The sequence below is a fragment of the Diabrotica virgifera genome, chromosome 1 (assembly GCF_917563875.1).
Source record: "Diabrotica virgifera virgifera chromosome 1, PGI_DIABVI_V3a".
Lineage (NCBI taxonomy): Eukaryota > Metazoa > Arthropoda > Insecta > Coleoptera > Chrysomelidae > Diabrotica > Diabrotica virgifera.
In genome coordinates this window covers 16,754,258-16,767,364 of record NC_065443.1, presented here as the reverse complement: position 1 = coordinate 16,767,364, position 13,107 = coordinate 16,754,258, and the positions used below count along the sequence as shown (strand labels likewise).

Genomic DNA, 13,107 nt, shown 5'->3' with positions numbered 1-13,107 from the left:
ATAACGTAATTTTAGGGGTTGCTGCCGCTCGCCTATAACAGACGCTCCAGTAAGGGCCAAACTAGATGGACCACACCAGCACTATTCTGCGCATCCACAGAGTGGCTGAAACATGCGATTTTCTAGCGCCGGCGACTACGTTGCGAAGTGGATCGTTTGGAAGGGTGCGGCGTTTAATGTAATGGGTGAGAAAAGACAGCAAGTTTGGTCAAATGATTAACAACTTGCCGGCTAATATTTTTTTTTAAAAGTGTGTTCGTCAAAATCAGTGTTTGTAATGTCCATAGTTTTAAATATTTTATAAAATTTCAGCCCTTTTGAAAAAATACAAATAAACTCCATAAATGGAATTAAGAAGAACCAGACAAAAACAGCTATATCACAGAAAGAAGCACATTAAAAATTAACCAGTACATCTGGTATCCTACAGAAGTAAAATAGTTTGATAGACATGTTAGCTTGCAACCCTCTTTTAACTGATATCTTATCGTTTTGTTTTCAACAACAAACAATAAAACCTTTTTTGGCCTGGGATGGGATCCCACTATTTAACATAAATAAACAAGCAAGATTGTGAGTATTTGTTTTGTATAGTTCAAATGCATCCAATGTATAATAAAATGTAAATATAAATAATAGGGAAGTGCAATTAGAACAAAAATATGTATTGTGTCGGAAAAATTCAAACAAGCTTATATTTTTCTAAAACTTTTTTTGTTAGTTTATATACATGTTAAAGTAAAAAGTTCTACTCGCAGATTTGGCGGCTAATTGTTTATTAATTGTTTAAACAATAACAATTGTTTTGTATAAATAATTTTAAAAATATCGTTTAATTCATCATTTCACTTTGATCAAATATGTTTCTATTTTGTTTTTGATTATGCTGAATCCGAATATGGCATTACAATTTGAAAATTCTTATACAGAAGCTCTTATACAGTGTGTCTGCGTAGCTAGCAACCACATGGAAAACTTTTTTAATATCAATTTTACGAAAAACAGTTATTCTTAATGAAATGCTCTGAATAGTCAAAAATCTAAAACTCAACCATCAGATATCAAATTTTATCAATGTTATACCAGTTATTTCAAAAATATGAATTTCGTTAAAGAGTAAAGTACCTTTATATTGCAGCATATCAAAAAATGCTATTATGAAAAGTTGTTTGAAATTAGAAACTATGTCTAAATAAACAATTACATCATTCTAATCGAGAAAAAAAATAATGTGTGTACTTGTACGCACGTAAGAAGTTATACTTCTATTATATGATTTCAACGAAATCAACATACTTTAAACAGTTTCTCTACTACTTTCCAAAAATTTTTATTAAAACAATACCAAAAATTAAAAAAATAAAAGAATAAAACACACACAAACACATTGAAAAATGCCACAAATGATTTCTGAACAATAATTGTTGCCAAAAATTTTAATTAAATACGTATTTTCTGAAAAAAATTATATAATAATATACTTACAATCATAAAATCTATATAAAAAAATAAAAAAATGATATAACTTGCATTGGGCTTGAACCTACTTCCCGTGTATCCCGCAAGAGTCGAAGCGATTTCAAACTGAACCACCTTCACGTATACGTCATGTGGGAATATACACAAACTGAACAACTTTTTGACATTTTGTTTATATGAATTTTTATTAGTTTGATTTTTGTCGAATTAAAATACAACAATATATAGAGTAAGAAAACGATACATTAGATGAAAATTTGTAGAAAGTTTGTTCGTAATCAGATTATGTAAATTAAAGCATTGCCTACTAGGGGTATAGCATAGCAAGTACTAGGTAAGTACATTATTTTTTTTTACATTTTCCAAATAGGTATGAAGATAATTTTTTATTGGAATACAACTGAAACATTTAGAATTACGTACCTGTGGCTTTTCAAAACTATTTAAAAAGTCACTATAATTATAAATTTGATTTTATTTCTGTCCTCACAACAATAAAAACTAATATATTATACAACATTTTTGTTTACCGATAACCTCCATATTGAACAATTATTGACAGATCATTTCAACACCCAATCAGAGCCCGTATAAAGACTAATACCAAACTGTCGGTGTGCGCATGCGCGCAGATCAATATAAATTCACCCTCAATCTCAATCGTGCATAAAGAAGTATAACTTCAAAAAAAATTAATTTTTTTCTTAAATTACGGATACTCATCATCATTTTATTACAATTATGATAACTATTTTATTATCATTTTTACGAAAAAAAGTTATTTTTCATAAAATGCTCTCCCTGGTCTAAAATCTAAGATACAACCATCAGACATCAAACTTTGTAAATTTTATACGAGGTATGTAAAAAATATGAATTTTTTTTAAGAGTTAAGTGCCTTTATTATTCACAATATTTTAATTAGAAGGATGTAATTGAACACCAAAACAAATTTTTTTAATTCCAAACAACTTTTCTTAATAACAATTTTCGATATTGTGAAATGTAATGGTACTTTACTCTTGAGTGAAATTCATATTTTTTAACATACCTCTATAACATTAATTAAATTTGATATTTGATGATTGCATCTTAGATTATATATGATGCAGAGTATTTTATGAAGAATAACTTTTTTTTGTAAAACTGATAATAAAAAAGTTATCATAGGTTCCAAGTTAAACAGACATACTCTATAAGAGCTAAAAAAAAATTTTTTTGCCGAACATTTATTATTGTTGAAGCTTATTATTAAATGTATTTTAGGTAAGTTTTACAGAAAAAGTTTTGATCACTTTGTACAAACATTTTCTTAGCAATGTAATTTTCGGTTTTTGTATTACATTTTTGTTATCTTCCTTAATTTTCTTAAAAAGAAATAGATTAATTCATTTCTAAAGTCAAATAATTTAGTGCATTTTAGAGACTACATCCTAAGCTTTAAAAAGTACTTATAAGACTGTAATAGATCTATTCAAACTTGAGAAATACCGTCTTAAAGTGGTGGTAATTCTATAAAACTACGAAGATTTTCAGAAAAATTACATTTTTTGAGACATCATATCATTTGAATTGAATTTTTGAGATTTTTTTTAATGAAACATCATTTAACAAGATGCTTGAAAGGTAAGTTCTGCAAAACTGAGAGTTTTATAAGGAAAACTGTATTAGTTACATACTTTTAAATCATTTAAAAAAAATCATGTAAGGCCCATTTTCCGCCCACAGCGTAGTTATGCCCATACATTTCATTTCTTTCTATTATAACCAAAAGATAGCTTAATTATTCTTCTTTCATGTTCAATTTGTAAAATTTCATTTGATCCATTAATTTTTTGAAGTTATACTTCTTTACCGGCGATAGAGGGTGATTTTTTTATATGTTAAAACCTATCAGCCCGGCGCATGCGCATTATAACTTTGTTCTGATTGGATGTTCAAATGACATGTCAAAAATTATCCGATATGGCAGCTGTGGTTTGGAGGTAAAGGTAAAGGTAAACAAATGTATAATATATTAGTTTTATTGTTGTGAGGACAGAAACAAAAAAGTTTATAATATTGTAGTGACTTTTAAATAGTTTTTAAAAGCAACAGGTACGTAATAATTGTTAATGTATCATGGGTATAAACCTACCTATTTGATCTGCCAAAATACATAGTATGTAATACTTTTATTTATATAATTTGATTACCATCAAAATTTCTATCAATATTCACCTAATATATTGTTTTTTTACTCGATGTTTTGTTGTATTTTTTCAATTCTAAATCATTTCGATTCAAAATTAAAATAATTTAATCAATTTTCAAAATATCAAAATATCACAAGTTTAATCCGTTTAGTTAGTCGATCTTCGTAAATAATGACACATAGTGTTCGTGGCTAAGCGGAGAAGGCGAATGAATTCCAATACCAACCGCTCTTATCAGCGCTGGTTCGAGTCCCAATAGAAACTTTCTTTTTTGTTTTTTTTAATACATTTTATGATTGTAAGTATATTTATTATACATTTATTATACATAATTGTATTTTCAGAAAATACGTATTTAGTTAAAAAAATTTTCGACAATTAATGTTCAGACATCATTTGTGGCTTGTTTAATGTGTTTGTGTGTGTTTTATTCTTTTATTATTTTAATTTTTGGCACTATTCTAATAAAAATGTTTGAGAAGTAGTAAGTATAAATTAGTTTAATATTTAAACAAAATATAAATAAAAAGTATATTAATTTCGTTTAAATCGTATAATAGAAGTATAACTTCTTACGTGCGTACAAAGTACACACACATTCTTTTTTTTCTCTGATTCTGGCCTTGGTTTAGAACTAGAATCATTAGCCACTTAATTGTATAACTGATCACTAACTCAGGTGTAGTGTGTAGTGTGTGTGTTGAGTAAGTGTCTTGTTACTTTGCAAAGAGACGCTAATTGTATCCGAACGTCTGCGGTCCCTCCGGTGAATACCGATCCCACTGATCCATTAGTTAAAGAATTACATTAAAATAACTCAACCATGCACTTCGCCGTACGTTAGTTTACAGTGCACCAATGTTTGTGAGAAGGGTGACTGTAGCGTTACAGTTAAAAAAATTATAGAAGTTACAGATTTAATTTTAGAAAATTCTTTATATAAGGTTTTTTTTGTAAAATTTTCTGATTTTTTCAATGGTCAAGTCAGTTTTTTTCTGAAATTTATATTTTCGGAGTTATTTAAAAAAACATATAATTTCGTAGTTCATTTGTTTAATACAAAATGAAGCACCCACTTCTCGACTAGAACTTTTTGATATGTTGTTTATTAAACATTTCTTAATGAAATTACAAAAAGTTCTATCTTGTTTAATTTTTTCCGAAGTGAAAATCTATATGTATGCACTCCCCTATAGAGAAAACTTTGCTTACAGGATTTATTCTCTTCGATAGAGCTACCTTCATTAAAATCAAAAACAAATAATTCAAAGATGACGTCCCACGCTTTGCCTTCTAATGCCCTATAAATATGCCCCCGGGTTCTTGTATCCCATATTATATTCGGTCTGTTTTGCACTTCAATCAAAAACCGTTCCGAATCGAAATTCATTTTAGGTGCTCACCCTGTAAATTCTCGTAAACATCTGCGACAGCTACAAAAGTGGTCCGTCTGAATGGCGTTTGCCACTAGCAGTGAGGCTCGGCGACTGTGGCTGGCCACAGTCGCTCGTCTGGTGTGCGACGTCCACTTCACATAAGAACCCACGGTCAATCATCGGAAGCTGCTTTGTGGATCCACAGAGTAGCTCTGCAGAATGGCCCGTCTGGTTTGGCTCTAAATACGTACCTTCTTCTTCTTCTTCTTATGCAATCCACTAATGGATGTTCGCGATCACGTTTGACCATTTTTCTCTATCTCTTACAGTATGTATTAGGTCTCCTATGTTTTTTAGTCCTGTCCATTGTTTGACATTACGGAGCCATGACATTTTCTTCCTGCCCCGTCCTCTTCTTCCTTCGATCTTTCCTTCAATTAAGGTTTGAAGAAACTGGTATATTTCATTTCTAATTAGGTGCCCCAGGTATGCCGTTTTTCTCTGTTTAATTGTGCACATCAGTTGTCGTTCTGTACCAATTCTTCTCAGGATTTCTTCATTTGTTATTCTTGCGGTCCAGGGAACTCTAGCTTATTCATTGTGTTTATTTTTAAAGTCCATCCTTCCATGCCATATAGGAGCACCGACCATATATAGCATTTTGTGAATCTTAGTCTTAGGTTTAGGTCAAAGTCAGAGTTCGTAAAGACGTTTCTGAATTTCATGAATGCACTTCTGGCTCTTTCTATCCGACATTTAATTTCCATATCCGACATCCAGTCTTCACATATCCAGGTTCCCAGGTACTTAAACTTTCTTACTCGCTCTACATCTTGGTTGTTATATGCTAGTCTTGAATTTTGATCTTGACATAATTGACGGCTGATCATAAGGAACTTCGTCTTTTTTATGTTGATGCTAAGTCCCATGTTCCCGCTATGCTCTCCAATTTTATTAAGAAGGTTTTGGAGGTCTTCTATATTGTCTGCTATTAAGACCGAGTCATCCACATATCGTATATTATTGACCCAGGTACCATTTACTTTGATGCCGCTTTCGCATTCCTCAAGAGCTTCCTGGAAGATACTTTCTGAATATAGATTGAACAGTAGTGGGGAGAGAATGCCTCCCTGTCTTACACCTCTGAGAATTTTTTGAGCTTGACGACAGCTGATGCACCTTTGATATCCACCACACAGCTTTGATTATCCACCTTGACGACAGCTGTTTGATTCCAGTAAAGAGCCTCTATGCAACGAATGTCTTTTTGATCTATGTCGTGTTGTTTTAGTATATGTACGAGTTTATGATGTTGTACTCGATCGAAGGCTTTTTTATAATCTATAAAACACATCATTACATCTTTCCTTTGATCGTAGCAGTTCTGAGCTAGCACTTGGGTTGCAACTACTGCTTCCCTGGTACCCAGGCCTTTTCGAAATCCAAATTGTGAGCAACCAATAACCTTATCGCATTTTGTGGAGATTCTGTAGTGAAGAACTTTGAGGAATATTTTTAAAGAATGGCTCATCAGACTTATCGGTCGGTGCTCTTGACACTTTGTTGCGTTGTTCTTTTTTGGCAAAGGGATAAAGGTAGATACAAGCCATTGGACAGGGAATTTTCCTTTTTTATAGATTTGGTTGAAAAATCTTTGGAGTATCGTAATCCCCTCTTCATCTAACAATCTGAGTAACTCAACAGGAATTTGATCAGGTCCAACTGCTTTCCCGTCTTTCGAGGTATTTATTGCTCTAGTAATTTCTTCAGTTGTGATCTCGGGACCAGATAGGTTGTTAATATCTATCACTTGTTCCTGAACGACTTCTATCTCAGGCCTCTCGTCTGCAAAGAGATTTTTGATGTATTTTCCCATATGAGTTTCCTCTCTCTATCATCTTGTGTCATTTTTCCTTGTTCATTTTCTAAGTTAGAAAACTTCTTTTTTCTGTATATTCCAGCTACCTCCTTTAGTTTCTTATGTAGATTGTGGTCATCATGTTGTTTTTGTAACTGTTCCATTTCCTCACACTGTTTCTTTAGCCACTTATTTTTTGCCGTTCTTATCTCTCTTCTTATGCGTTGTTGTTGTTCTCGATATTTGTCTCGGTTCCCTTGGTTTTTATGTTGTCTTCTTTCTTCGAACATTGCCAGGATTTCGTCAGTCATCCAACTTTTATTTTGTATTTTTTGTTTATAACCTAATTTTTTTAATGTATCCGTCATTGTTTCCTCTATGGCTCTCCATGTGTTATCCAAATTAACTTCTCTTTCTAGTTCTACTTTTGTATTCTTTGTTAGTTCTTTGTTTAATTTCATACTTAATTCTCTTCTGGTATTCTCATCTTTAAGTTTAGCATAGTCTATTGTTGGTTCTGGTTTGCGTCTCCTCATATTAGTGATTTTTATTTTTATTTCTGCTAAGAGAAGGACATGGTCTGATGGAACATCGGCGCCAGGGTATGTACAAGTTCTAGTTATTGATGATCCAAATCTTTGGTTAACCATTATGTAATCGATCTGGTTTCGAACTATACTCTCGGGGCGGTCCGCTGGGGCTTTCCGTGTATATAAACGTCTAGGTGGTAGCTTGAACCAGGTATTAGATATTTTCATATCTTACTCTTGGCAAAATTGATATAGTCGTTCGCCTCGGTCATTTCTCTCTCCCAGGCCGTACGGGCCTATTAAATCGTCGTCTCTACCTCTTCCTATCTTGGCATTAAAGTCGCCCATTATGAGGTTTACTTCATGTCTCTTAACGTTACTAAGCAGTTGTTTAAGTTCTGCGTGGAACATTTCTATATCTTCTTCTGTTGAGTCCGATGTTGGGGCATAAACCTGAAAACCTTCTCTTTACCTGAAAATTTTTAAGACTGTCTCAAATACCTACCCAAAAATCTCTACAAGCTCTCAGACCATACACGCTTTTATATACGAGAAAAAATTATTTTGCGGAAAAAACGTAATATTCACTTACCCATAAATAACGATGTTAGCTTTGCAGCAATGCTTTGGTGTTTTTGTAGCTTTTGGTGTTTCGGGATAAATAAGGAAAAATTTTCGTTTTTCCCTATTTCAGTTATTTCAGCTAAGGAAGGCAACTTAATGGGTTTAACACGAACAGTCTTTTTGTCGTGGTGAGATTTATCATCATCGTAAGGGATACGATCTTCATCATAATCATCTGCGCTGAAAGGAGTTCTTGGAGTAATTCTTAACTTTGCAATTGTAGGTATCAGTTGCCATTGCTGATGCTTCTCTACAATATTTTGGTATTCTTCTTTCTAAAAAACCATTTACATTGTGATGATAGTAAATTAGATTTAATGAAAGAAAGACGTCAATATAAAATAAAAACAAAGATATTCAGATGTACACTTTACTTTTTTGTGTCTGGATCCGACTACAGTTTTTCTGCCCAGTATCGGGTTACGTCTACACCCTTTGCATTTGCGAGTCATAAATCATCGAGGGTGCACTGTGATGGGCAAAGTCTGCCTACTCTCAGGTGCTCCACGTTCTTTTTTCCCCCAATTTCACAAAGTGCGTCGTTATCTGTCTTCATACCCCATTTAATAAGGTTATTTTTTACAGGGGAAATATTTGTGCGTATGCGGTTGAGTGTCCGCCAGGTTCTCCAGTCCAGGCTCATTCTATTAGGTCGTTCTGGATGCAGGGGGAACAGTTCGGGTGATTCGACGCGGACATTTCTCATAAACCTTTTCCTTGATTTAAGTCGGCTGGTTCCTGGCGGTTCGTCAAACCCGAAAGTCTGCCTGAACTTCTCCACATATTGTGCTGGCAGCTGCCCTCTACAGTAGGGGCAGAGAGGTAGGTTTCATACAACCGGTAGTTATTCTACATGTTTCATTTAACGCCGTGGTGACTTGTTGGGCGTGTCTAGATCTACCCCAGACGGGACAAGCATATTCACCTCTTGAGAAACATAAGGCCTCAGCTGTTGACTTTAAGACCTGGGAGTTTGCACCAGCTAGGAATATGCTACTCAATGCATCGGGGTGTAACGTCGAGATAGGATTGAGTGGTCTAGCCATCTTTGTCAGTCACATGCGCGGGATCGTTTGGTTAAAAGAGATAGATAGATAGATCACCGATCGACTGTTTCCATGCTGTTTCAGCGTTACGCTTTTTTGGTGAGTATGCCGAGTCTACGCTTAATTATGTCAATGGTTTGCACTCCACTTGCTCCCTACAAGTTTCTGGAGGAGGTTGTTTATTTTAGAATAGAAACAAAATATATGATATTTAACAAACGAAATTATATACAGAATGACGGTATAAAAGTCGGAGACGCCATACTAGACAGAGTAAAGAAACTCGTGTATGTCTGCAGTAATATCAATGAGAACTGGGATCCAACCACAGCAATTTATTAAAAGCCAAATATAACAAGCCCGAGCTACCTTTGTAAAAATGAGAAACGAACTTTGCAGCCACGATCTTATTATTGACATTCGCGTTCCACTGACATATTGTTATATCTTCCTTATTGTTATATCTAGTCCTACTGTATGTAGTGGAAGCGTGAACTCAAAGTGAGGCTATGCCGAAACGCTTGGAAGCCTTTGAGATAAGGATATATACACAACGGTGCAAAAAAAATCGATCCACTAAAAATTTGGTCTTGATGTTTCGAATTTCCTAAACCTGTTGTCCGATTTAAGTGATTTTTACCACGTTATAGCCTTATTCATTGACAATTTCGCTGTAATAATATTGTTGCCAAGTGGCTGCAGTACAGCCGGTTCACAACAGACGGCTTCCAGGAAAAAAAATATTATTGTTGCTAGACAGTCAAACTGTCATTGTATACCGGATGTACGAATCAAACTGTGTTTTTTTCTCAAAGTTCGCATCACCCTGTGGTGGATTATTCTAGCATTTATAAAATACTGAAATTAAAACCCAACTATAGCCTCAGGTTTTCTTAACATTTTGTCTTTCGATTCATTCGCTTATGTTGGATAATAAAAAAGTTAGGTAATTTAACAACTGGCCATGTTCGTCATAAGTACAGGGTGTTTCTAAATGTGCGACAAACTTTAAGGGGTAATTTTACATGAGAAAATAATGACAATTTGCTTTATAATCATATGTCCGCAAACGCTTCGTTTCCGAGATTCAATTTTTTTTTTACAAACTGACGATTTATTTATTGCTTTAAAACCAGTTGAGATATGCAAATCAAATTTGGTGGGTTTTAAGAGGTAGTTATTGCACATTTTTTGACATACAATTAAGAATTTAATATTCACCATTGGAGCGCAAATGGGTATTATGACCGATAATATTACCCGTACGCCAATTTTTAATTGTATGGTAAAAAATTTGCAATAACTAGGTCTTAACACCCACCAAATTTCATTTGCATATCTTAACTGGTTTTAAAGCAATAAATAAATCGTCAGCTTGTAAAAAAATTGAACATCCCGTGTTTCGGAAACGAAGCGTTTGCGGACATATGATTATAAAGCAAATTATCATTATTTTCTCATGTAAAGTTACCCCTTAAAGTTTGTCGCGCTTATTCAGAAAACACCCTGTACTGATGACGAACATGGCCAGTTGTTAAAGTGCCAAAATTTTTTATTATCCAACATAAGCGAATGAATCGAAAGACAAAATGTTTAAGAAAACCTAAGGCTATAGTTGGGTTTTAATTTCAGTATTTTATATGATAGAATAAGCCACAGGGTGATGCGAACTTTGCGAAAAAAGCACAGTTTTATTCGTACATCGGGTATACAATGACAGTTTGACTGTCTAGCAACAATATTATTACAGCGATATCAATGAATAAGGCTATAACGTCTATAGCTAATAAAGGCTATAAACAATACAACTGGTCAATATTATAAAGAGATGCAAGCTGGAATACTTCGGTAACATTACGAGAGGGTCTAGGGCGTTTCACCGCCGCCAGTTCATCGCCGCCCTTTCGATTTCTTAAACCTAAGAATTTCTTAAACCGTTCCGACTCGAAATTCATTTTAGGTGCTCACCCTATAAATTCTCGTAAACATCTGCGACAGCTACAAAAGTGGTCCGTCTGAATGGCGTGTGCCACTAGTGGACGCCACTAGCAGTGAGGCTCGGCGACTGTGGCTGGCCACAGTCGCTCGTCTGGGGTGCGACGTCCACTTCGCATAAGAACCCACCGTAAATAATCGAAAGCTGCTTTGTGGATCCACCGAGTAGCGCTGCAGAGTGTCCCGTCTGGTTTGGGCCTACTGTAACTCGAAAAGTAGAAAATGGCGCTTACCTCCTTTCAACAATAATCGATTTATGAACATGCTAACTTACCAAATATTCTTTAGGAACGTCAAACCTAACTCCATCGGGGCCCTTTGGTATAGACAGCGGCTCTTTAGGCCGGTCAAATAGAAAAAGTAAACACTCCTTTGCTTTCATCATTTTTCGGACGTGAATCTAAAATTTAAAACAAAAAATAAAATCAAGAACAGTGATATTTAGAAGTAAAGAAGAATAAAAACTAAATTTTCAATCTAATAGCACATAACCCAACATCAAAAGATATTACTCTACATCCTACCAGATTGAAAACAATGGGAACCTTCTCTGGTAACACCTCCGAGGCTTCTACAATTTGCAAGTCATACCGGATGCTGAGACTAACGAAGATGAGGCAATATAGTGGAGTCACTGAAGGTGGATATAAGCTATTACCTCCGATTTCGTTAAACCTCCATCGATTTGCATGAAAATTGGTGAGTGGTTAGAGGATATCTCAAGGAACAAAGGTGACATGGTGCCAACTTGCGCTTTTACCCTGCGAGTGGATGCCACCCCTTCTCGGGGGTAAAAATTATTTTATTGAAAATAACCCCATAATTCGATAGAGGGACAAATTCTAAGCAAAATTTATTATATAAAGTTATTAAAATAAATTAAAACTTTTTGAGTTATTAAAGATCAAAGATTTTCATTTTTCTTGAGAAAAATGCATGATTTTAACCGATTTTTCATCAATAATTCAAAAACTGTAAGTAAAAACTGTAAAAAAGTTATTATTATCAAAATTGAAGCTAATAAAAAATAAAATAAATCCCTTACTAGAAAAACCTTTTAATGTTAACTCAAAGTGAGTTATAGGTAATTGAATGTATATTTTTTCCGGCGAGTAAAAAACTCTGTAAAAAAGTATTCAAGCTGAAATAACGGCAAATTGATGCATAACATAAACTTATTAAACATTTGTCAAAGTAGGTACTTAAAAATACCTATCAAATGAACATGTTGACAGCGTTAAAATTTATGCTCCAAATTTTTTTCAAAATTTATCTTTTGTTATTGTTTTTTTTTTAATAACTCCGTTCGTGTAAGTATCTGATACCGTTCTGATACCGTAAGTATCAGGTTCGTCTAAAAACTGTTTGAAAGCTAATTCCAAGTGCTATTTAAGCACGTTAAACCTAATCTTCTAAACCCCTTACTTTTTGTAAAAATAAAAGGGTAAATGGCCTCGGTTGCATGGTTCCGACAGCAAAATTTAAGATTTAAACGTTTCTATCTTGGTTATTTTTTACCCTATAGAAATAGTAAAAAAGGTAAAATATTTGGTACACAAAAAACTAAAATTTGGTTATATATAATTGTTTACGTATATTGAGTATTTTTGGAGTTATTATCAAAAGAATATGAGAATTACAATAATTTTAAAAACTATGATTTTTTTAAATTATATCTTTTTTTCAAAATTATGCATTCTAAATCGGTCAAAATTATCGAAAACATTATTTATCCTAATATAAAGAAGTTCTTGTAAGGATTACTATAAATTTTAATTTTTGTGGAAATGGCGTATGTTTTATTTTTAACTTTTTCCTAAAAAAATCGAAACGGTTCTTTTATTTTCATCACAATTTGCTTAATTTTGACTGTATTACCTTGTTCTAAAGCTCATTTAAAAGGTATTCCGAAGTACTTTGACAAATTTTTAGCAGGAATATTTTATACATTGCATCGTTTTCCCGTTATTTAAGCTTGAATACTTAGATTTGAGTACTCGTGAA

The 13,107-nt window shown here is 33.6% G+C and overlaps 1 protein-coding gene across 1 annotated transcript in view; it reads right to left on the bottom strand.

Moving 5' to 3' along the window:
• The window catches only part of LOC114334252 (phenoloxidase 1-like), an 86,662-nt gene that overhangs the window by 46,633 nt on the left and 26,922 nt on the right, over window positions 1–13,107 (bottom strand). Inside the window, exons 2-3 of the mRNA XM_050655070.1 lie at window positions 11,378–11,503; window positions 8,031–8,337 (exon numbers count right to left, since the gene is read on the bottom strand). Coding sequence (XP_050511027.1) covers window positions 8,031–8,337; window positions 11,378–11,488 — 418 coding nt within the window. The 5' untranslated portion in view covers window positions 11,489–11,503. The remainder of the gene's footprint in view (window positions 1–8,030; window positions 8,338–11,377; window positions 11,504–13,107) is intronic.